The 25569-nt window shown below is 41.2% G+C and overlaps 1 protein-coding gene and 1 long non-coding RNA gene across 4 annotated transcripts; one reads left to right on the top strand and one right to left on the bottom strand.

Annotated features, from left to right (window-relative positions):
• Positions 1 to 226: 226 nt before the first annotated feature.
• On the bottom strand, positions 227 to 25111 carry LOC124278059 (putative 2'-deoxynucleoside 5'-phosphate N-hydrolase 1). 3 transcript variants are annotated; one of them, XM_046713811.1, is made up of 6 exons: positions 24970 to 25111; positions 19428 to 19567; positions 17568 to 17633; positions 16556 to 16666; positions 3304 to 3407; positions 227 to 310 (listed from the first exon to the last, which is right to left on the bottom strand). In XM_046713811.1, exons 2-6 carry the CDS (start codon positions 19561 to 19563, stop codon positions 290 to 292), a joined length of 438 nt encoding a protein of 145 aa, XP_046569767.1. In that variant the 5' UTR covers positions 19564 to 19567; positions 24970 to 25111; the 3' UTR covers positions 227 to 289. The 3 variants fall into 3 exon arrangements, with proteins under 3 accessions (XP_046569767.1, XP_046569777.1, XP_046569781.1); XM_046713821.1 differs by lacking the exon at positions 24970 to 25111 and adding an exon at positions 24668 to 24927; XM_046713825.1 differs by lacking the exon at positions 24970 to 25111 and adding an exon at positions 19676 to 19727.
• LOC124278080 lies at positions 3952 to 17385 on the top strand. The gene is made up of 2 exons (XR_006898972.1): positions 3952 to 4125; positions 17057 to 17385. It is a non-coding gene; the product is annotated as an uncharacterized LOC124278080 (long non-coding RNA).
• Positions 25112 to 25569: the final 458 nt, after the last annotated feature.

Genomic DNA, 25569 nt, shown 5'->3' with positions numbered 1-25569 from the left:
GGGAATCGAACCCAGACCTTTGATGTTACAAGTGAGCAAGTGGCTATCTCACCGGGCTCCGCTTTATGCCAATACGCAGCTTTGTTGTTTCTCACAATTCAGTAGTTTATCACTTTATTCACAAGTGTAGGACAGACTTTGGGTTTTCGCAGTGTACAAGCAGCTTCTTACTTCTGAATATATATGGCGTGGTGGTAGAAATGAAATATAGTAGTATAACACACAGTCCATACCCCATGAAGCACCAAATTGGTACACTTTATTGCAGAGTTCAAAATCCATATTGTGATCAGCTTGTTTGTTTTCCCATCTGAAAAGGTATACAATATATACTCATTAAATACACACACGTTTACTTCTGGACATAATTTGAATTTCCAAGGAATCACATATGTGAGGAAACACACTACATATAGAGAGACACAATACATGTCTCCATTGAAGGGAACTGGCTGTCCCAACAGGACATGAAGCCTTGACCTTCTAGTTTGTTAACGGGTTGTTGCTTAACGCCGCACCAAACACTATTCCAGCTATAGAGCGGCGGTCTGTAAAATATAATGGAGTCTAGACCAGACACACCGGTGATAGGGCGGTGGTGTAGCCTAGTGGTTAAAGCGTTCGCCCGGTTTCGATTCCCCACATGGGCACAATGTGTGAAGCCCATTTCTGGTGTCCCCCGCCGTGATATTAATGGAATTTTGCTAAAAGCGGCGTAAAACCCTACTCACTCACTACCAGATACACTGCTCATACTCGTGACTATTAAAAAACAAGTGAGTGAGTGAGTTTAGTTTACATCACACTCAGCAATATTCCAGCTACATGGAGGCGGTATGTAAATAATTGAGTCTGGACCAGACAATCCAGTGATCAACAGCATCAGCATCGATCTACGCAGTTGGGGTACGATAACGTGTGTCAACCAAGTCAGCCAGCATGATCACCCGATCCCGTTAGTCGCCTCTTACGACAAGCATGGGTTACAGAAGACCAATTTAACCCGGATTTACAAAAGCATTATAACACACATATTTACAAAAGCTTTATAAGACACTAAACTCAAATGACATGTTAAACCAATGTATTTGGTTTAATTATATGTTTAACATAGGTAACGAAACAAGTTTTATAAACAACTGGTACAATCCTGGAATACACTTTATTTATAAGGAACCCAACTACAGGGGAATTCTATACTTATGAAGGACTACAAAAAAATATCAAGTGAAAACAAATATCTTAAGATATCATAGTATCAAATCTTCTATAATTGCCTGCTTAAAGAGAAGACAAATCACTCTTCCCAAAACACTCCCATTGTCTCCAATACTACCATTCTATATATCCAAACTTAGTCTAAGGGGTAAAGGCCCCCAAACTTTTTATCTTTCTCTACTAGACCCCAATTACAATAAAGCATATGCACATAAAAAGTGGGAAAGAGTCTTTAAAACACAGTATGATAACACAATGTTACGACACATATATATGATGACAAATCGATGTACTACATGTAGCAATTTGAAATGGTTACAGATGAAGATATTATATGATATTATACCAACAAACATTTTCTTAAATAGAATCGGTCCAAAGGACACACCTTTATGTACATTCTGTTCAAAAGAATTAGAAACAATTGTCCATCTACTCTGTAATTGTTGTCATGTTCAAAAGATTTGGGAGAGTTTGACCAGATGGCTAATGACTAACTGAAGGCAACATTGACTTCACACCAGAAAACATCTTACTTGGAAACATAATCATTCTTTAAATGCAATATGTCTTGTTGTGAAACAGGTAATATACACACAAAACATAATACAACAAGTTCCAAATTTTAAGCATGTAGTAAGTGAGATATCAAAATACTATGAAATTACAAAATATAATGCTATTCTACATGCAGTAGCAGCGAGTTCTTTGCCTTCTGGTCATCTTTCCACAATCTATTTACAGAAAATATTACGTCAGAAAACATATTGTAAGTGTACTATTACTATAATTTGAAACACTGAGATAAAATACGCAAAACATATTCAAAGACGTTTATTCATTGTATGATGGGGATTTGTGAAAGTGTATTAATTATACTCATGTGAATGTATTCTACATGTACTATGTAAACTGTGGAAAAAAAGATGGTAAAAAAGTAATAAATAAATAAAAATAACTCGGATCTGGCAAAACAAGACAAAAAAACAACAACACCCAAACACATACTAAATATCAATCTTACAGGGAAGTAGTGTTGGGAATTGGTTGAAATCTCACAATTGATGATTGTTTCATTACCAACGAACAATCATTGACAAAAATTGGTTAGCGTCATTCAGATTTTCCTATCCAGGTTGTTATTGCAGATATGTATAACATGATACAACTTGCTACTTTAAAGTGATGACTAATATATCATGAACATAAACTTCCGGAGTCTTCAAGAAATATTCAGTCATGGTTTTTCAGTTAGTGAAGTGAGTTTTCTAAGAATTAAACACATTTTCAGGCCCTGACAACCTCAACGATATGTTCCCTTGTCAAGTATTTCAAAGACTAAAACAGTAGTTCCAAAATCGTTTATGTTCGCTTATGAGAAAATGTGATCGATTGCTTGGTCGTTTGGTCACTGCGACCAGTTTATTTAAATTAATCGGAACACCACTACAGGGAAGGGTCACTGATGGCAACGTATTGTTCAGATGACGTCATGGAAGGATAGATAACCGTATGTAAAACCTATTGTGAACATGTGAACATGTGATTTTCTTTGATGACGGGTCAATTGAAACCATACGACACCACAAGCGTTCTCCCCGATCACGTTTGTAGGTTGGACCACTCGAGCATGCGTGTTAGTCAACTGGTAAAACGTGCATCACTTTGGCTTTCCCTCCATCAAGCTTTATTTGCCGTGACATAGCTAAATAAGCTGATTTACTAAACCTATGGTACAAAGTAGCCTTAACCAAGACGCTGCTGACGCAGTTTAGTTCATAAGTGAGTGAGTTAGGTTTTACGCCGCTTTTAGCAATATTCCAGTAACATGACGGTGGGGGACATCAGAAATGGGCTTCACACTTTGTACCCATGTGTGGAATCGAATGCGGGTCTTCGGCGTGACGAACAAACGCTTTAAACACAAGGCTACCCCACCGCCCTTAACCAAGACGTGCCATACATGAAGTTTACAATTTAATCGACATGTAGTTGGGCTTTCTTACTTCGTTAATCTTTTTGCCTAATGCAGAAACAATTACTGATATATGGTCCTTGGATATTCAGATATGATATAGATTTTACCTTGGAGAAGAATTCGGCGAGAACAGCTGGCAGCTGAGCCTCGGAGTACTCCTTGAATACAACTGTTTTACCATCAGCCGCACCCTCCACCATCTTGGAACATTCTGGAAGACAGAGTGAGTGAGTTTAGTATTACGCCCCACTCAGCAATATTCCAGTCATATGGCGGCGGTCTGTAAATAATCGTGTCTGGACCAGACAATCCAGTGATCAACAGCATGAGCATCGATCTGCGCAATTGGGAACCGATGACATGTGTCAACCAAGTTAGCGAGCCTGACCACCCGATCCCGTTAGTCGCCTCTTACGACAAGCATGGGTTGCTTAAAATCATGATTTTAACCCAGACCTTCACGGGTCTCTTCAAGACAGACACAAACACACATGTTGATGCCGACTGTTGGTCTTTTGTATTCATTCATTTATTCAGTTCTATTAATTTATTTGAACAGTCGTCAGCAATATTACAGTTATATGTGTGACACTGTAGATAATACCTGTTGATAATAAAGTGAGTGCAATCTAAACAAAAGTGACTGATATGGGCGACTATCACAAGGGCGCGATTACTGCAAACAATCAACCGAGACGGGCCATCCATTTTCCGACAGGTTATCTGGTAAAATCTTTGAACCGCGTTTAGAAGTAATGACCACAAAGGCGAGAATTCATGGATGTCAACTTTTTATTTTGAGGAACACAGCGTTTCGGACTATATTGTTACTTCTTTATCGGTGGAAGGAAAAAAAATGAAACAGATAGCTATAGAAGTACATGTGAACCAACATCAGTGATAATATAACAACAAGGGAAGCTAAACTGGTGAGGGGATGCACAAATAGAAGCCAGGGATTAATCGAGGCGTCAATGATGAAATAACAATGGTGGCATTTAACAAGGGAAGTCAGTGGTTAATGGTGCTGACTGACTGACTGACTGAGTTTGGTTTTACGCCGCTTTTAGCAATATTCCAGCAACATCATGGCGGGGAACACCAGAAATGAGCTTCACACATTGTACCCATGTGGGGATTCGAACCCGGGTCTTCAGCGTGACGAGCCAACGCTTTAACCACTTGGCTACCCCAGTGCCCCTAATGGTGCTGAAGGTCAATGGCAAAGAGCAACGAGAAGCCAGAGACTAATCCCAAAGGGTCTTCGAGTGAGTGATTGATTTTAGTTTTACGCCGCTTTTTACAATATTCCAGCAATATCGCGGCGGGGGACATGGGATGCACCTGAAATGGGCTTCACACATTGTATCCATGTGGGGAATCGAACCCGGGCTTTCGGCAGGATGCGCGAAAGCTTTAACCACTAGGATACCCCACCTAGTATCTTCGAAAGTAACGAGGTCGGCAGGCTTGTGTTCGAGTCCCGGTGCAGCAGAAATTAATGATGTTGATCACATTCTTTGCTAATTTCTGTTACGACGTAAATTGTAATAAAACGCAAATTGTAATACTTGCAGCAAATTGTAATAAAAATAAACTTGTAATAACTTGTAAAATTGTAATAAAACGTAAATTGTAATAAAATTGACGTAAATTGTAATACGCAAATTGTAATAAAAATTGACGTAAATTGTAATAATTTTCGTTGCGGTAAAATGTAATAAATATTTACGTAAATTGTAATAACAGTTTTAATCACTCGTAAATACGCGGGTGTTTGTTTTTCGTTGCATTTCATACATCAAATAAGCTTGTTAGGGCGATAACTCAAGAAAGAAATGATGGATTTTGTTCAAATTTGGTACCAAGGTATATTGGCGAGATTCACCGACACAAGTGAAATGGAGTGACCTTGAGATAATTTTCAAGGTCACAGCAAAAATCTGAGGGTTTTGCCAATATAAAGATTGTTAGCGCGATACCCAAGAAAGAATTGACAAATCTTAGCCAAATGACGAAAATGATATTCGTCCTGATATATAATCGATATAAAATCTCTTACTGTCCTCTGTATCATGTCTTTTCGCAAATATCTTTTGAGGTTTTGATATGTATAAATATAAAGTGGGGTGGGGTGGGTTTCTAACGGGTATATCAAATCAAATCAAATCAAATTAGACATTTGTATAGCGCTACATATCCAGAGTCCTGCTCATGTGCACTTAGTCGAATGCTCCTTTGAAGAGGGTGGTTTTGAGACAAGATCGGAAACTGTTGATATTTTCCGATTTTCTGACATTTTCAAGTAATCAATTCCAGAGTACAGCACCCGGTCTGCTAAATGATCTGTCTCCGTATGTTGTGGTTCGGACAAATGGAATAGCCTAGCTGACTAGCAATGACATGCATCACAAATTAAACTTCAGGAAACAAAATATGCAAGAAACATTTTTGTATGTTTGAGATTGGTAGAGGTCGGCTAGAATCAAACGTAGATATTAAACTGCACAAAAAGGCAATTTGAAGCTACAATCGCTTGTTCAAATGACTCCCCCTTCGGTTTACTGAAAGAACTCGAGAAAGAAATGATGGATTTTGTTCAAATTTGGTACCAAGGTTTATTGACGAGATTTACCGACACCACTTGAATTTAGTGACATTGAGGTCATTTTAAAGGTCACAGCGAAGGTGTAACAGTTTTGCACATGCCAAGCTTGGTAGCCGCGAACTCAGGAAAGAATTAATAGATTTTGATCCAATTTTATATCAAGGTGTATTGGCGGGAATCCCCCTACACCAATTGAAACAAAATATGCAAAATACATGTTGTATGTTGGTAAAAGTCAAACTTAGATATTAAACTGCACATAAAAGCAACTTTAAACTATAATCGCTTGTTCAAGTGACTCCCCCTTCATGTTTACTGAAAGGGCTTGTTTTGGAGACACTACTCACCCCCTTTCAGTTGACGTCATCATAAGAATATAACTCATCCTAAAGTTTTCACTTATTCATACATGGTGTCAAGGGTTCAAACTAAATACTGAATGGTCACACAAGTGTCAGCTCTCAATATGTTGTATATCTGGACACAATGTTTTTGAAAATTTAAAATGAGGGTGTCCTAAAAATACAGTCCCCGTCTAAATGTAAATCAAGCAATCCAAATCTTTGAATGTTGATGATGACGGGAATTCATCCAATACTATGCTGAACATATTTTATATGATACTATCTGAGGGTATACCATTATCCAAGAGATAGCGCAATAGTGCAGTTGTAAGGCGTCTGCCTATCACGCTGAAAGCCCTGTTTCGAGGAGGCGCCGAGGTTCGGTTCCCGAGATGGGCACATTTGCGTAGTATCCTTGGACAAGATACTTAGATCTACACTGTCTCAGTTCACCCAGCTGTAAAATGGGTACCCGTGAGTATGTGCTGGCAATGTGAGTGTTTAGTTCATTGCGCCTAACAGGCAGCATGGCTGTACAGTCCCCAGGGAGTTTAAAAAGTATCGAAAACTACGATAGTGTCCTATGATCGGGGATAGTAATGTACGTAGCGCCGTGAGCAGGCAATGTGCCTGGATGTGAGCGCCATATAAGCGGACTATTACTATTACTAGATACCAAATGGGAGATCGTTTTCCATTTTCTGCAAATTTGCAAGAAACATAATACCCCAATGTTGTGATGACTAATATCTCGCTAACCACATTACCCACATGCAATCATGGATATGACTTTGCTAATGATTCCTTCAAAATAAAATGGATGCTTTTTTTCAAACATTGGACATCGAGAATATAGTTAGTTTGACTACTTTTTCAACGCCCCTCGTAACATACTAAAAAGAAATGAGAACGTCTAAGGAAAAAAGCATTTCGATCTCTGAATACTTCTGAGCTATTTAAATACAAAAAGCAAAGGAATAAAGTAAATAATCTGAAAAGAATAGCCAAGGGAAACTTTTAATCTATTTTTGATAACTCTTTATCACCTCAGTCAGGTGGTTACTACTTCATCGGGACCCATTCCCCTTCTTGTCACTGATGATTCTGGGATACCTTCAGTTTTTACAGATTTGGATAAAGCTCAAACATTTAATGAATATTTTGTATCTGTTTCAAATGTTACTGATGGCGGCAAGACTTTGCCACCTGTTAGCCATCGCTGTGTTAACAGTATAACAAATGTCATTGTAACCGAAAAGGAGGTATCTGATAAGACCTTACCAGCAAACAAATCTAGTGGACCTGATGGCATTAACATGAGAGTGTTAAAACGAATTTGTACATCTATAGCTGAACCTCTTTGTTTGTTGTATAATATATCACTGAGTGACTGTATTTCCTACAATGTCTAAAACGGGTAATGTTACTCCTATTTTGAAAGAAGGAAATGCATCCCTCCCAACTAATTACAGACCTATTAGTTTAATACCTATCCTTTGGAAAATCCTTGAAAGAATAATGGTAAAGCATGTGCACGACCATTTCCATGAACATAACATTTTAAGTAAATTCCAGTCAGGTTTTACTGCTAGTCATTCTACTACATCTCAACATAGACATTTATCATAATATATGCTCAGTCCTAGAAAATCACCACCTTTACTGTATGCTGTTTTGTGATATTTCAAAAGCTTTTTTACAGGGCATGGCATAAAGGTTTATTGCACAAATTAGAAAATGATGGTGTTCGTGGAAACGTACTTAGTTGGTTAACTAACTATCTATCTGGGCCCGGTTGTTCAATACTCGGTTATCTTAACCGCCGGTTAACTCCCTAACGGCCGGTTAAATCCTTAACCGGCCGTTAGGTAACCGAACGTTAAATATGCGTTGTTCAAAACATGGTTAGTCATGCCGTTAGCTAACGTCGCCGTCAAAGTTTAACAGTGTGGTTAACGTCACTGGTTAGTTTCCATATATCCCATAGTTCCGTTTTCTGTTTACTTCCGGTTTACCAAAAATGAAAACGCAAAATGTCGCCTGCACCCCAAGGAGAAAGAGAAGTCGAAATTTCTCTGCTGACGAAGAGAATGTAATCCAGTCAATGGTTGAGGACAACTCTATAGTTTATCATAGGCATGCGAAAGTCGTAGCGCTACGAACGTTTTGGATTGGAACACAAGGTTCCAGCCGTTTGCATAATTTATATTTCAAAGACAAATGATCCCAGCTCTGAGTGGGACCTACTTCAATTCCAACAACAGAAAAGACATTTTAATGAAAAACTATAGCACAGCTATAGATAAAATATGATGAATCCATGGAAATAATATTAATATTAGAAGCATGTGTTGTCCGTGGATAGAAAATGTATAAATATTACACACAGAGTTAAGCTTAGACGGCTACAGTCTTAATGAATTTTTGAATTCCCACAAGACCTATCGCTCACTTTTCACTCCTTAAATTGTCATGACTGTATGGCCAAGTCGTGAAGATGCTATCAATATCATTTATTAATTATTTGCCAAGTCTGTCAAAAAGTGTAATGTATGAACACACATTGCCAAATCTTTTAATATCAAACAATATAGATGTTGTGACTATAATACCATTAGCTTTTATCTGAAATATGCATTCAATGCCAATAGAAACTTAATATGTTACTAGCACCACGTGCAAGCAGATCAAACTGTAATTGTACTATAGGCCTCAGGGCCAACACTGCTGAATAAAAATTGATCTATTATCCGACCTTACTGTTGACAGGAATCTCGTGAATAATACTGTGCAATATCGTCATTATCTGAACGCCTTCACAGACGCATATTCCGGAAAGATGTCTTGAAAAACATGAAGCTGCGTCTAATTTATAGATGAACATAATTTCCTCGATACTCATTAATCAGATGGACCTTCATTTAGTTCAATTCTACAAGTGACTGCAGAAAATGCATAATTCTTTTAATGACTTCACGATCGGAAAACATGTATTATATACTCTCCCAAAAAAGAAACGCATATAGGAATTTCAACTGTATTTTTATGTTTATTTTGAAACATCTTGTAGGCTTTATGAGTCAATGAAATATAGCGAAATTGCACACTGGGAATGCAGACTTATCCGTCTTTGGCACCAACTCGAGGGAAGTCAGTTTGAGTGTCACATGGAGACGTGTGGTGGCGCTGAAGTCAATACCTCGTGTGACCACCGTGGGCATCCAGAACTGCACGGCATCGCCTCGGCATCGAACGAATCAGTCTCAGAATCTCGTGTTGCCCAATCGCAGCCCACTCTGCCTGTAGTGCCTGTGCGAGTTGCTGAAGTGTCTGGGGCTGAGGGTTACGGCGTCGCACCCGTCTGTCCAGGGCATCCCACAGATGTTCGATCGGGTTTAAGTCCGGTGATCTTGAGGGCCAGGGGAGCACATTGATGTTGTGGTTCTGGAGGAAGTCTCTAGTGTGACGTGCTGTGTGGGGCCTGGCATTGTCCTGTTGAAACAACTCCCTCTGGCGATCAATGATTGGAAGGAGGTGTGGGCGTAGGATTTCGTCACAGTACCGTTGAGCTGTCAGATTGCCCTGGATCATCACCAAATCACTTCTCCTACGGCAGGTGATCTCACCCCACATCATAACACTGCCCCGGCCGAATCTGTCCACCTGGGGAACGCATGCCTCGGCGAAACGTCCACGTCGACGTCTGTACACCCGCATTCTTCCATCGCGTCGTTCCAATAGAAATCGTGATTCATCACTGAACCAGATTCTACGCCAATTCGGTAGGTTCCAGGCCTGAACGTTGGTGCACCATTGAACTCGATGTCGACGATGTTGTTGTCGAAGCACAGGGCCCAAATACGGTCTTCTGGCACGTAAACCTGTTCCTGACGGTCTGTGCAGAAAGCCTCCTGAATCCAAATTTTTTTGTCGAGCGGTACTGGTCGCGTAGCTGTTCGATGACGCAGGTGATGTACCCGGATGTAGCGATCCTGCGCCGCAGTGGTCGCTCGAGGTCGCCCACTACGAGGGGCATCTGCTACCGCATTCTGCCGGCGATATCTCTCCCAGAGCCGTGAAATGGTACTTTGGTGAACATTCCTGCGTCGGGCAACTGCACGTTGAGACTGGCCAGCTTCAAGCAAACCAATGGCGATATGACGGTTGGCTTCACTTAGACGTGGCATTTTGCGTTCGTCAACAATATTCCAAATACAGTGAATAATCGACAGACAGCGATCAACCTTTTATACCCATCATTGAGACTATCTGATCCCCAACTTTCACGTGCATTGCATGTGAATTGTGTATTCTGTGACACTACACGCCGAAATTGAAAATCATGCTGTTAAATACGGGTATTTTACGGATGGTGCGTTTTGTTGTGATGTTTCAAACCATAAACACCATAGGACTCATAAACAGAGCAAAACCTTTTGTAAAATGAATCACGTTTTAATTCATTGCCACATGAAATTGCTATTTTCTTGATGCGTTTCTTTTTTTGGGAGAGTATATTTCATAAGTGTATTATAGAACGCTGTAGTAGATGAACACAATTTCCTCGATACCCATTAATCAGGTGAACCTCCATTTAATGCATAGATAGTTCTTTTCAATGTCTCCAAGGACGGAAAACATGTATTATATTTCATAAGTGTATTATAGAAAGCTGCAACGATTCGGCAGAGAAATACTATTGTGCCAGTGTATTCCTTATATGAACCTATCAGTGTATAACATTAGCATTCAGATATTGTTATAAAATAAGTTAAAAATTCCAAATATTATCGTGTAATATGACAAGAGATAGTGTTGTGTTCGCTGTGACAAAAAGGTTTCGATATTCAAATATAACATTTAATCAAAGTGACTACGAAGTAGGCCTGCATATCACTCACAACAGAAATAGATACATAATAATGTTTTGTTTCTTTTCCTACACATCAGTTGCGAGAGCAATGTGTATGCTAACTAAGTTTTCGTCAATTTATATAGCATTTTTAAAAGATGATTTGCTTCAATTAAAACATTCGAAGAATGAAAAAGAAATTAGGCCTATTGCTGAAATGATTAGGAAAAATATAATTAAAATCCATCTATGGGAAGGGATGCCAGACGGACATATCAAAACATAATCGGATAATTACTTGGAGTATAGACTTTCAAAAATAGCATATTAATTAACAATGATATCAGTTTTTCATAAAATCACTAATAATTCTGAAACGTTGCCGATAAACCTGGAATCGTGTTCAGATGTTTTCATAAATACACTCACACGAACGCCCAAGTGCACTTTGCGCCCTATTGGATAGTGTTTACAAAATCACGTTTCGCGAAGGCCGGTATTGAAACGCCAAATACATCACTTATATTTCTTATTCAGCGCCGACAAATGAATCACTGCATTCTAAGGCTGGGACGGGTACTCGGGTACTCGAATCCGGGTCGGGTACAGCTGGAATCGAGTCCTATTTCTAGGAATCGAGTATCCGGAAAGGGAGATAGCTCTATAATGACAAGGGCAGACAATAGCTTGTCTTTTTCATTTTTGACTTAACACACATTTACATCCTTGAGTGAGTGAGTTAAGTTTTACGCCGCACTCAGCAATATTCCAGCTATATGGCGGCGGTCTGTAAATAAACGAGTCTGGACCAGACAATCCAGTGATCAACAACATGAGCATTGATGTGCGCAATTGGAAACCGATGACATATGTCAACCAAGTCAGCGAGTCTGACCAACCGATCCCGTTAGTCGCCTCTTACGACAAGCATGGGTTACTGAAGATCCATATTCTAACCCGGAAATTCACGGGTTTTTTACATCATTGGTATTGTCCGATTAATGAAGCATAGTTTTAATGACTGTAATTTATCTGTGCATGTGCAGTGAGTAGTTAAGTTACAGTAGCAGCAGGAACAAAACGTTCGTTGTTATAACGAGGAATGTAAGTAATGGTGTTACTCTCTATATTGGTTAAACAGACGTAAATTAAATAGCTTGAGGTCAGTTTTAATGTCTTATTACCAACTGTTCAAGTTTTCCACAATAATCTCTGTCAAATCGTGATTGAATATTCAGAAAGTTGACCCGAATGTATTTCTTACATTTCCGGGTACTCGACTCCGATTCGGGTACGTACATGCGGGTACTCGATTCCATTGTTTCCTACTCGTCCCAGCCCTACTGAATTCCTCATACATTTTAGAATCTAATTACAACTGGTCTTTTTGGCACCAATACCAAGTGTCTAGATAAAGTGAAACGAAAGATATTGGGGGTGCTCGAAAGACAACACCTGTTTGAAATGTAAACAAAGAAAATTTCAGACTTTACACTGTGTAGCATTTTCTCAAATTTTCAGACACCCATTTGCATGGAAAGAGCATAGTAGCAAGAAATGGGAAATTAAAAATAGATACAATACAGGAATGTGATGTGTTTACACGAAACTGTCAAGTTTCTGTGCTGCGTGACGCCATGACTGATGCAAGTGTTAAAAGATGAAACGTAGGCATCATGCATGTACTTGTACAACATGTATTTTAGTTCCTATGATGTGCATAGATACAGTTTCGTATGTAACTCTTCGTCAGAATAATTTCCAATATCGAAGTCCAGTCCACGATACACCCTATCCTTTCTTTGCTGAACTGGCATCATGAAAGCAGTGTTAGCCATGAACGCCATTTGCGAGTTAACCACACTGTTAAAAAGTTAGCGGCGGTCCTTAGGTGTGTTAACTTAACGTCACGTTAACAGCCTGTTAAAAGTTAACAGAGTTTTGAACAACAAGATAACCCTCTGTTATTAGGTAACAGTCGGTTAAATGTACTTAACGGCTGGTTAAAAGATAACCGAGTTTTGAACAACCGGGCCCTGATAGACGACAGTGTGTCTCTGTTAATGGAACATTATGAAAAACCAAATGTTACTGCAGGGGTTCCTCAAGGATCTGCCCTTGGTTAATTTGTGTTCCTTGTATATATCAATGATTTACCTGGAAATTTACAAAATATCACAATAATGTTGGCCGATGACACATCAATCGGTGTTGCGGGAAAATATGTAAAATCCATAGAAGCAACTCTCAACTATGATTTAGCCCAATTGAATAAATGGGCAGAAAAGTGGTGTGGTGTGTTCTAACGGTTATATCTAGCATACTTTAAGACATAGAGGGGGTGGTGGTGGTTCTAACGGTTATATCTCTAATACATGTAGAGGCGGGAGGCCTAACGGGTATGAACAACAATAAAAACTTTCATGCATTTATAACCCACATTTTCGAACCCTTTTATCGGTCTCTAAAAGGGAGCTGGCAATAGATTTTAATGAGCTTCGTCCTTCAAGCCTGAAAACCTTGTAATATGGTTGATTAATCCTTTGTCATTTATCAAAAAAAGTAGTGAGGTTGTGCTCTATTATTATAGATTTCTAAAATATATGGACACTATTGGGACGTTGGTAACTGTCATCAGACATTATTTGACGACATTTCTCATGGTTTGAATATAGCCGACTTTATAGAAGATAAATATCAGTTTACAACACAACTGCCTAAATCTTGGTATTTTCGGAACCAGAGAAGGAATATGCCGATATTTAGGTCGTTAACCTAGCATATTATGGTCACGAATATAATTTTCTATTTATTACCGAAGTCTTTAATTGCGGAAATTACGCGATAATCTACTTTCCATCAAAGGCAGGCTCCCCGCCATCGTTGTATTTAGAAGGCGGCTTCTTAGAAGCAACGTGACGTCATAACATTGTTCATGATGTCATGTCACCATGATAAAGTGATATTTTACCCGGTGCATATCGCATGAAAACAAATTATCCCCGATATGTTTGCCCTCGTAGGTTATAAGCATTGTTATGATCATTCGTTGAGGTTAATGCCACCCGTTGAATTCTTTGTTGTATTTTGAGCGGTGAAACTAAATAAATGATTTCTTTGGTCTACCCATAACAATTAAGGTGTCAACTTCCACTGTATACCTTACAGAAAGAAGTTTTGACTTTACTTTGATAACGAGCACATCTGATCGATTCCTTGAAGCAAATGATGCAATTCAATATCATTTCTACATTTTATTTTAAATGCATCAATCAAATACAACAAATGAGTAGACAGATTGACTGCTATGTGGCAAGGAATAACCAGGCGCCAGCGATTTATGATATTCTTAGCAAATGTAACTTAAAATTCCCTCTCATAAAAATACAATAATATATAGTAATATGATGAAGAAAATAATACGAACCAGGTTAAACTATGACAACGCAATATAAGAATGTATGATCGAAACATAAATCATAATAAATCACATATGATTAAAACATTAAATTAACTTCAAATATGTCATTGCGTCAACATTGAAAATAATTCGAAAATGAATAAAAAGAAACGTACATTTCAAAGCGTAAACAAACAATATCCTGTTATTTTGGGATATGCTATGAAGAACTTCAAAATGTAATAGAAATAACATTAAATTATTGAAAGCTATTGCTCGTAAAATATGTCCTTGCGTCAACATCGAAAATAACTCCATAATGAAAAACAATTAACTTTAATTTTCGAAACATACACAAATAATCTCTGGCTTTTTTAAGACGTGTCACGAATAATTTCACAGCTGGTAGAATTAGCATGAAATTATAGAAACCATTTGCTAACAAAAACTTGAAAATTAGTAATCACAAAGCGTCACAAACATAGCTATTACCCCCGCCACATGTCTATATCTGAATGTCGCAATTATCCTCTGTCTGACCCTGAAAATTATGTAAACGTTACCGAAACTGTCATCTGATGCCTTGATTCAAAATGCGAACAAATTCCATCCATTAAGTTTGGAGATATCGCAAGAATACTCGCTGTGACCTTGAAAATAATCCGAAGGTCACTGAATTCGACTGGCGTTAGACGATACTCCCAACGCATCTTGGTACTACCTTTAAGCAAAACATATTAATTCTGTCTTGTATTTTCGCACTAAAAGGTTAGACATGTGCAAAACACTTTTCACTGTGAACTTAAAATGAGCACAAGTTTCCCAATCAATTGGTGTTGGGGGAATCCCGCCAATACACCTTGATATAAAATTGGATCAAAATCTATTAATACTTTCCTGAGTTCGCGGCTACCAAGCTTGGCATGTGCAAAACTGTTACACCTTCGCTGTGACCTTTAAAATGACTTCAAGGTCACTAAATTCAAGTGGTGTCGGTAAATCTCGTCAAATAAACCTTGGTACCAAATTTGAACAAAATCCATCATTTCTTTCTCGAGTTCTTTCAGTAAACAGAATGGGGAGTCATTTGAACAAGCGATTGTAGTTTTGAAATTGCCTTTTGTGCAGTTTAATATCTACGTTTGATTCTAGCCGACTTCTACCAATCTCAAACATAGCATATTTTGTTTCCTGAAGTTTGTGATGCATTTTATTGCAGATTTTACGTTTTTTGGGAGTACCAAGCCAAGATACAAAGTCTCACAAAATGGGGATCGTGAGGCTGCAACATAGCAAAACCAATTTGCTTGAGGCTGACAGATAATATGTAGAAAAATAAAACATAAAAACAGCTGCATTTGTATTATATTCTAGGTGAGGCTGACTACTATTTGAACGTCCCTCGTAGTTATACCCGTTAGAACACCCACCCACCTCTCCGACTCTACATGCATGCAAGTGTGTTAGATATACCCGTTAGAAACCCACCCCTACCCCACCCCCACTTTATATGTATACATATCAAAACCTCAAAAGATATTTGCGAAAAGACATGATACAGAGGACAGATTATATCGATTATATATCAGGACGAATATAATTTTCGTCATTTAGCTAAGATTTGTCAATTCTTTCTTGGGTTATCGCGCTAACAATCTTTATGTTGGCAAAACCCTCAGATTTTTGCTGTGACCTTGAAAATTATCTCAAGGTCACTCCATTTCACTTGTGTCGGTGAATCTCGCCAATATACTTTGGTACCAAATTTGAACAAAATCCATCATTTCTTTCTTGAGTTATCGCCCTAACAAGCTTATTTGATGTATGAAATGCAACGAAAACAAACACCCGCGTATTTACGAGTGATTAAAACTGTTATTACAATTTACGTAAATATTTATTACATTTTACCGCAACGAAAATTATTACAATTTACGTCAATTTTTATTACAATTTGCGTATTACAATTTACGTCAATTTTTATTACAATTTACGTTTTTATTACAATTTACGTCAAGTTTATTACAATTTGCTGCAAGTATTACAATTTGCGTTTTATTACAATTTACGTCGTAACAATATCAACTACATAAATTGTAGAGATAAATGAGAAAATACAGTTTTTTTCTATTTCCGACAGTACTTTAGTGCTTACTTTTGCCGGATTCGGGACGAAATAGAATGAGAACCATTTTGTTCATGGCAACGGCTCTTCCAATCTCGTATCCTACTCCGAGTGACGCTTGCGTGACTTCTACTATGAGTGCTGGAACACAGAGAGAACGAAATGTGATAAAGGGAAATATTGGAATTTCAGCTTTACTCTGTCTCCCCTTAAATATTCTTCAAAGACAACATACGGGCTAGAACTGGTCTTCAACAACCCATGCTTGTCGCAAAAGGAGGCTTAAGGGATTGGGTAGTCAGGCTCGCTGAAATGGTTGACACATGGCATCGTATCCTTCTTGTGTAGATCGATGCGTATGCTGTTGATCACTAGATTGTCTGGTTCAGACTCAATTATTAGGACGCTATGTAGGTGGGATATCGTTGAGTGCGGCGTTAAACAACAAACAAATCCTTCAAACGCAAATACATTTACAGAAGGCGTGTGCAGCTATCACTCTGCAGTTCACAAAAGTTGATTTATTTACAGGCATGACAGAATTCCATTATTGTGCGTAGTAACCCTGGAGGCCGGGTTTGGATAAAGCTGGTTCCAGGACGCTTTGCGCGTCGTCAACTGGCGACATGAGAGACGGGACCCAGCTTAGGATTGGACATACTTGTGACGTCATCAGGCGCATGCGTACTGGTACATACGACAATGAAAGTTCTGAGCAGTATTCGTTTCAGCTACGCATTTAGAAAATACTTGAAATTACGGATTATAAGTGGATCATTTATCCGAAAGCACATTATTTTACCAGTGTGAATACATACATTCCGAGTTCTCAGAAGCAGTCAATAAATATTTGAAAATCCCATCATGTATTTTCTGACGATTTTATATCACGTCATCTTTCATTATTCGTGGCAGCCGACAAAGAGTTATAAAATGGAACAGGTGGCTTCAAGTGAAACCCCCTTTATGTCCCTGTCACTATGACAAATAAGACACGCCCCGGGATTGTTATATTGTAGTTATAACACCAGACGTATATTACCATCACATTCCTTAAGCCAAGCGATGTCTCGGTCGTGATTAGCTTTGGGCGCCAGGTCCTTCTCCTCTGTAAACAATGGAGACAGTATGATGACGTATACAGTAGGGGTGGGTATTGCAGAGAATTTTCATATTGCGATATATTGCGATGCGGAAGCATATATTGCGATATGTATTGCAATATATTGCAAGGATTATTTTTTTAACAAAAACTACTTATAATCGAGTTAATGCTTGATTATAAGCAAAAACACAACAAAATCACTATGATTGATTAACCGTTTATAAAAACTTTTAATCATGACAAAATAAAATGTAATTAACATTTGGCACAAAAGAAACACGGAAAAGAACAATTCAAAAAACGGAAATATCCGAAGATTTCCGAGTGTTACGAAGTTTTCCGAATGCATGTCAAAATACCGGTTTTCGAACAGCGTATCGCAATACGTATCGTTTTCATGTCTGAACCGGTAAATACCGGTAAATACTGGTAAACCGGTTATATTGCGCAGCCCTAGTATACAGTATGATGACGTATACAGGACTACTATAATTTGCTTGATGGTTTGTTATATACCTTGTAGAAACTGGTGTACCCCTGTCATTTCCCCACATGCTTGACAACGGTATAAGGATCTATACCGAAACGTCGCCATTGTTAAAATAAGTAAGTTGATTATCCATTAAGTTTTGTCATCTCTATACCATCAACTTCTAGAATGTCACTTAAACAAACAAAATAGTTGGTTTGTTGTTACAGATACACTGCGGTGGTCTGGAAATGATCCGGACCAGACAACCCAGTGATTGACACCACAAATTTGGATAGACAGGCATCAACCAAGTCAGCGAGCCTGACCACCCGATCTCGTAGTCTTGTCTTACGCAAGCATGGATTGCTGAAGATTGGTTCCAAGCGGGATCTGAACGGGTTTACCAGAATATCCCCGATGGCAATATTGACTGGTACATATGGAGCTCAGTGGAACGTTAACTGACTGACTGACTGAGTTTAGTTTTACGCCGCTTTTAGCAATATTCCAGCAATATCACGGCGGGGGACACCAGAAATGGGCTTAACCATTGTGCCATTGTGGGGAATCGAACCCGGGTCTTCGGCGTGACGAGCCAACACTTTAACCACTAGGTTACCCCATCGCCCCTGGAACGTTAACCACACCATGAGACGATGATAACAGTAAACCCTCTGGCCTCATCAAAAGAGCTTGTATTGTTTGTTCTTTAGGTGATAAATGAAATTCAAGCTTCGAATGCATCATCATTACTATTATCAAAATTATTAATACTTGTTGCGAAGCCTGATCAGGTTAGAACTGGTCTTCAGCAAGCCATGCTTGTCGTAAGACGCGACTAACGGGATCGGGTGGTCAGGCTCGCTGACTTGGTTGACACATGTCATCATATCCCAATCCTGTAGATCGATGCTGTTGATCAATGGGATGTCTGGACTCGATTATTTACAGACCGCCACCATTTAGGAGGACTTTTACTGAATGTCGCTTTAAACAACAAATAAACAAAACAAACAAACAAACGATGTCATATATGCTGTCTGCAACGGTTCTGACAAGCTGAAAACCACCTAAAGATAATAACTGACTGACTGACTGACTGAGTTTGGTTTTACGCCGCTTTTATCAATATTCAAGCAATATCACGGCGGGGGAAACCAGAAATGGGCTTCACTCATTGTACCCATGTGAGGATTCGAACCAGGGTCTTCGGCGTGACGAGCGAACGCTTTAACCACTAGGCTATCCCACCGCCCCTAAAGACAATCACAACAACAACAATTGCCGCATGCAGGGGATGCATTTTGCATCTTGAAGAACGTTACTTTCTACAGCATCTTGGTCGCCGACGTATTTGGTGAGAACGCTTCCATAGGCCTCGAGTTGGGCGATGATCCTGGCATACAGGTCGCAGTCCTGTCTTCCCGCACTGATGCTGCCGCCGAAATACAGCTTCCTCATGATTCTGAAACAGACGGTGAGTGAGTGAGTGAGTTTATGTGGGACAAAAGCATGAAGTGACATTTGACATATTTAACACTTTATATTTAAATTAAATTTATATGAAGCTCACCAGCATGGGTTCTGTAAAGACAAACCGAGAAACATAATTGGGGCGAACCGAAAGTCGATGATAGGTTTATAGCCGGACAAAGGGACACAACTCTGCACAACGAATTCTGGCGCTCTGGACTTCAGTCTCGTCCTCTGTGGTCCAGTGTTCTTGGCATCCTATTGGCATCCTCTGTGGTCCCGTGTTCTTGGCATCCTCTGTGGTCCTGTGTTCTTGGCATCCTCTGTGGTCCTGTGTTCTTGACATCATCTGTGGTCCAGTGTTCTTGGCATCCCCTGTGGTCCAGTGTTCTTGGCATCCTATTGGCATCCTCTGTGGTCCCGTGTTCTTGACATCCTCTGTGGTCCCGTGTTCTTGACATCCTCTGTGGTCCCGTGTTCTTGGCATCCTCTGTGGTCCTGTGTTCTTGGCATCCTCTGTGGTCCTGTGTTCTTGGCATCCTATTGGCATCCTCTGTGGTCCCGTGTTCTTGGCATCCTCTGTGGTCCCGTGTTCTTGGCATCCTCTGTGGTCCCGTGTTCTTGACATCATCTGTCGTCCTGTGTTCTTGGCATCCTCTGTGATCCTGTGTTCTTGACATCATCTGTGGTCCAGTGTTCTTGGCATCCCCTGTGGTCCAGTGTTCTTGGCATCCTATTGGCATCCTCTGTGGTCCCGTGTTCTTGGCATCCTCTGTGGTCCCGTGTTCTTGACATCCTCTGTGGTCCTGTGTTCTTGACATCATCTGTGGCCCAGTGTTCTTGGCATCCCCTGTGGTCCAGTGTTCTTGGCATCCCCTGTGGTCCAGTGTTCTTGGCATCCTCTGTGGTCCAGTGTTCTTGGCATCCCTGTCATCCAGTGTTCTTGGCATCCTCTGTGGTCCGGAGTTCTTGACATCCTCTGTAGTCCAGTGCTCTTGACATCCTCTGTAGTCCAGTGTTCTTGACATCCTCTGTAGTCCAGTGTTCCTGACACCCTTTGTAGTCCAGTGTTCCTGACATCGTCTGTAGTCCAGTGTTCCTGACACCCTTTGTAGTCCAGTGTTCTTGACATCCTCTGTAGTCCAGTGTTCCTGACACCCTTTGTAGTTCAGTGTTCTGACATCCTCTGTAGTCCAGTGTTTTTGGCATCCTCTGGAGTCCAGTGTTCCTGACATCATCTGTAGTCCAGTGTTCCTGACATCCTCTGGAGTCCAGTGTTCTTGGCATCCTCTATAATCCAGTGTTCCTGACATCCTCTGTAGTCCAGTGTTCTTGACATCCTCTGTAGTCCAGTATTCTTGACATCCTCTGTAGTCCAGTGTTCCTGACATCCTCTGTAGTCCAGTGTTCTTGACATCGTCTTTAGTCCAGTGTCCTTGACATCCTCTGTAGTCCAGTGTTCTTGACATCGTCTTTAGTCCAGTGTCCTTGACATCCTCTGTAGTCCAGTATTCTTGACATCCTCTGTAGTGTAGTCCAGTGTTCTTGACATCGTCTTTAGTCCAGTGTCCTTGACATCCTCTGTAGTCCAGAATTCTTGACATCCTCTGTAGTCCAGTGTTCTTGACATCCTCTGTAGTCCAGTGTCCTTGACATCCTCTGTAGTCCAGTGTTCCTGACATCCTCTGTAGTCCAGTGTTCTTGACATCGTCTTTAGTCCAGTGTCCTTGACATCCTCTGTAGTCCAGTGTTCTTGACATCCTCTGTAGTCCAGTGTTCTTGACATCCTCTGTAGTCCAGTGTTCTTGACATCCTCTGTAGTCCAGTGTTCTTGACATCCTCTGTGGTCCAGTGTTCTTGGCATCCTATTGGCATCCTCTGTGGTCCCGTGTTCTTGGCATCCTCTGTGGTCCCGTGTTCTTGACATCCTCTGTGGTCCCGTGTTCTTGACATCCTCTGTGGTCCCGTGTTCTTGGCATCCTCTGTGGTCCTGTGTTCTTGGCATCCTCTGTGGTCCTGTGTTCTTGGCATCCTATTGGCATCCTCTGTGGTCCCGTGTTCTTGGCATCCTCTGTGGTCCCGTGTTCTTGGCATCCTCTGTGGTCCCGTGTTCTTGACATCATCTGTCGTCCTGTGTTCTTGGCATCATCTGTGATCCTGTGTTCTTGACATCATCTGTGGTCCAGTGTTCTTGGCATCCCCTGTGGTCCAGTGTTCTTGGCATCCTATTGGCATCCTCTGTGGTCCCGTGTTCTTGGCATCCTCTGTGGTCCCGTGTTCTTGACATCCTCTGTGGTCCTGTGTTCTTGACATCATCTGTGGCCCAGTGTTCTTGGCATCCCCTGTGGTCCAGTGTTCTTGGCATCCCCTGTGGTCCAGTGTTCTTGGCATCCTCTGTGGTCCAGTGTTCTTGGCATCCCTGTCATCCAGTGTTCTTGGCATCCTCTGTGGTCCGGAGTTCTTGACATCCTCTGTAGTCCAGTGCTCTTGACATCCTCTGTAGTCCAGTGTTCTTGACATCCTCTGTAGTCCAGTGTTCCTGACACCCTTTGTAGTCCAGTGTTCCTGACATCGTCTGTAGTCCAGTGTTCCTGACACCCTTTGTAGTCCAGTGTTCTTGACATCCTCTGTAGTCCAGTGTTCCTGACACCCTTTGTAGTTCAGTGTTCTGACATCCTCTGTAGTCCAGTGTTTTTGGCATCCTCTGGAGTCCAGTGTTCCTGACATCATCTGTAGTCCAGTGTTCCTGACATCCTCTGGAGTCCAGTGTTCTTGGCATCCTCTATAATCCAGTGTTCCTGACATCCTCTGTAGTCCAGTGTTCTTGACATCCTCTGTAGTCCAGTATTCTTGACATCCTCTGTAGTCCAGTGTTCTGACATCCTCTGTAGTCCAGTGTTCTTGACATCGTCTTTAGTCCAGTGTCCTTGACATCCTCTGTAGTCAAGTGTTCTTGACATCGTCTTTAGTCCAGTGTCCTTGACATCCTCTCTGTAGTCCAGTATTCTTGACATCCTCTGTAGTCTGTTCTTGACATCGTCTTTAGTCCAGTGTCCTTGACATCCTCTGTAGTCCAGAATTCTTGACATCCTCTGTAGTCCAGTGTTCTTGACATCCTCTGTAGTCCAGTGTCCTTGACATCCTCTGTAGTCCAGTGTTCTTGACATCCTCTGTAGTCCAGTGTTCTTGACATCCTCTGTAGTCCAGTGTTCTTGACATCCTCTGTAGTCCAGTGTTCTTGACATCCTCTGTGGTCCAGTGTTCTTGGCATCCTCTGTATCCTCTCTGTGGTCCCGTGTTCTTGGCATCCTCTGTGGTCCAGTGTTCTTGACATCCTCTGTGGTCCCGTGTTCTTGACATCCTCTGTGGCCCGTGTTCTTGGCATCCTCTGTGGTCCTGTGTTCTTGGCATCCTCTGTGGTCCTGTGTTCTTGGCATCCTCTGTGGTCCCGTGGCATCCTCTGTGGTCCCGTGTTCTTGGCATCTTGGCATCTCTGTGGTCCATCCTGTTCTTGGCATCCTCTGTGGTCCCGTGTTCTTGATCATCATCTGTCGTCCTGTGTTCTTGGCATCCTCTGTGATCCTGTGTTCTTGACATCATCTGTGGTCCAGTGTTCTTGGCATCCCCTGTGGTCCAGTGTTCTTGGCATCCTATTGGCATCCTCTGTGGTCCCGTGTTCTTGGCATCCTCTGTGGTCCCGTGTTCTTGACATCCTCTGTGGTCCTGTGTTCTTGACATCATCTGTGGCCCAGTGTTCTTGGCATCCCCTGTGGTCCAGTGTTCTTGGCATCCCCTGTGGTCCAGTGTTCTTGGCATCCTCTGTGGTCCAGTGTTCTTGGCATCCCTGTCATCCAGTGTTCTTGGCATCCTCTGTGGTCCGGAGTTCTTGACATCCTCTGTAGTCCAGTGTTCTTGACATCCTCTGTAGTCCAGTGTTCTTGACATCCTCTGTAGTCCAGTGTTCCTGACACCCTTTGTAGTCCAGTGTTCCTGACATCGTCTGTAGTCCAGTGTTCCTGACACCCTTTGTAGTCCAGTGTTCTTGACATCCTCTGTAGTCCAGTGTTCCTGACACCCTTTGTAGTTCAGTGTTCTGACATCCTCTGTAGTCCAGTGTTTTGGCATCCTCTGGAGTCCAGTGTTCCTGACATCATCTGTAGTCCAGTGTTCCTGACATCCTCTGTAGTCCAGTGTTCTTGGCATCCTCTATAATCCAGTGTTCCTGACATCCTCTGTAGTCCAGTGTTCTTGACATCCTCTGTAGTCCAGTATTCTTGACATCCTCTGTAGTCCAGTGTTCCTGACATCCTCTGTAGTCCAGTGTTCTTGACATCGTCTTTAGTCCAGTGTCCTTGACATCCTCTGTAGTCCAGTGTTCTTGACATCGTCTTTAGTCCAGTGTCCTTGACATCCTCTGTAGTCCAGTATTCTTGACATCCTCTGTAGTGTAGTCCAGTGTTCTTGACATCGTCTTTAGTCCAGTGTCCTTGACATCCTCTGTAGTCCAGTATTCTTGACATCCTCTGTAGTCCAGTGTTCTTGACATCCTCTGTAGTCCAGTGTCCTTGACATCCTCTGTAGTCCAGTGTTCCTGACATCCTCTGTAGTCCAGTGTTCTTGACATCGTCTTTAGTCGAGTGTCCTTGACATCCTCTGTAGTCCAGTGTTCTTGACATCCTCTGTAGTCCAGTGTTCTTGACATCCTCTGTAGTCCAGTGTTCTTGACATCCTCTGTAGTCCAGTGTTCTTGACATCCTCTGTAGTCCAGTATTCTTGACATCCTCTATAGTCCAGTGTTCCTCACATCCTCTGTAGTCCAGTGTCCTTGACATCCTCTGTAGTCCAGTGTCCTTGACATCCTCTGTAGTCCAGTGTTCCTGACACCCTCTGTAGTCCAGTGTCCTTGACATCCTCTGTTGTCCAGTGTCCTTGACATCCTCTGTAGTCCAGTGTGCTTGACATCCACTGTGGTCCGGTGTTCGTGGCAAAAATTCAGTCTTAAACATCAATAATGTTTAAAATGACATTACATGAAATGGAGACTATAGTTGTCGTGAGTATTCCTATGGTAAATATAACTTATATTATGCACCATGTATATAGCATCCGGCAGGCAAGGTGTCCGGATAAGCGAGGTTCAACTGACATGTCATGTGTCATTCATATCCTTGCTGAAGGACCCGTGTGATAGATACAATATTGTGGATACAGGCGGTGACAAATCAGTATGTGCGATGTAGAATGTCAGGATGACATAGCGGAATTGTACATCCAGATCGCCAGTTCATTGACATCGTTATGCATATCGGAGTATCCTGACATCAGCAGCTTGACAATGTCGGCGCGTCATGTCATGAGCTCCACTGAAAGAACGTGTATAAAAAATATACCCACCAGATAGCACCACACAGCAATCACTTCAGGTGACTTGACCCAGGAGATAATGTAATATAGTCTTCAGTTTATGGGGAAAGGCCGCGTTATTCAAGATCTTTGTAGGTCACGTGTCAGACAGATAGGTAGGTATTTAACCTATAAACCTATATATACACAAGGGTGCCGTTGTACAAAGCAGCTTTAGCTCTACGCCAGTCGTAAGTGAGTGAGTTTTACGCCCCACTCAGCAATATTCCAGCTTTATGGCGGTGGTCTGTAAATAATCGAGTCTGGACCAGACAATCCAGCGATCAACATCATGAGCATCGATCTACGCAATTGGGAACCGATGATATCTGTCAACCAAGTCAGCGTGCCTGGCCACCCGATCCCGTTAGTCGCCTCTTACAACAAGCATGGGTTACTGAAAACCAATTGTAACCCGGATGTTCACGGGTCCCAGTCGTAAGTCAATGTTAAGCTATGGGACTTACGATCTCAAGATAGCTTTGTACAAGAAAGATAGCCTACAAAGATAGTTTTGTAAAAGAAGTTAAGCGCCCAGTAATGTTTACAAACATGTATGATTCAGCTAACATCGGGGGTGTCCACGCACAG

Source organism: Haliotis rubra, unplaced genomic scaffold (assembly GCF_003918875.1).
Source record: "Haliotis rubra isolate DU_JTF1 unplaced genomic scaffold, ASM391887v1 Scf106, whole genome shotgun sequence".
NCBI lineage: Eukaryota > Metazoa > Mollusca > Gastropoda > Lepetellida > Haliotidae > Haliotis > Haliotis rubra.
The sequence above is the reverse complement of the archived record's forward strand: the minus strand, read 5'-3'. Positions and strand labels throughout refer to the sequence as shown.

What these genes read in the sequence shown, in the direction of transcription:
- LOC124278059 (XM_046713811.1), bottom strand. Translation starts at nt 19,563, where the DNA reads ATGAGGAAGCTGTATTTCGGCGGCAGCATCAGTGCGGGAAGACAGGAC. An exon ending in CGACCAAGATGCTGTAGAAA is followed by an intron (nt 17,634 to 19,427) that starts GTAACGTTCTTC and finishes CATTGTTTACAG; the next exon opens with AGGAGAAGGACCTGGCGCCC. An exon ending in TTGGCTTAAGGAATGTGATG is followed by an intron (nt 16,667 to 17,567) that starts GTAATATACGTC and finishes TCTGTGTTCCAG; the next exon opens with CACTCATAGTAGAAGTCACG.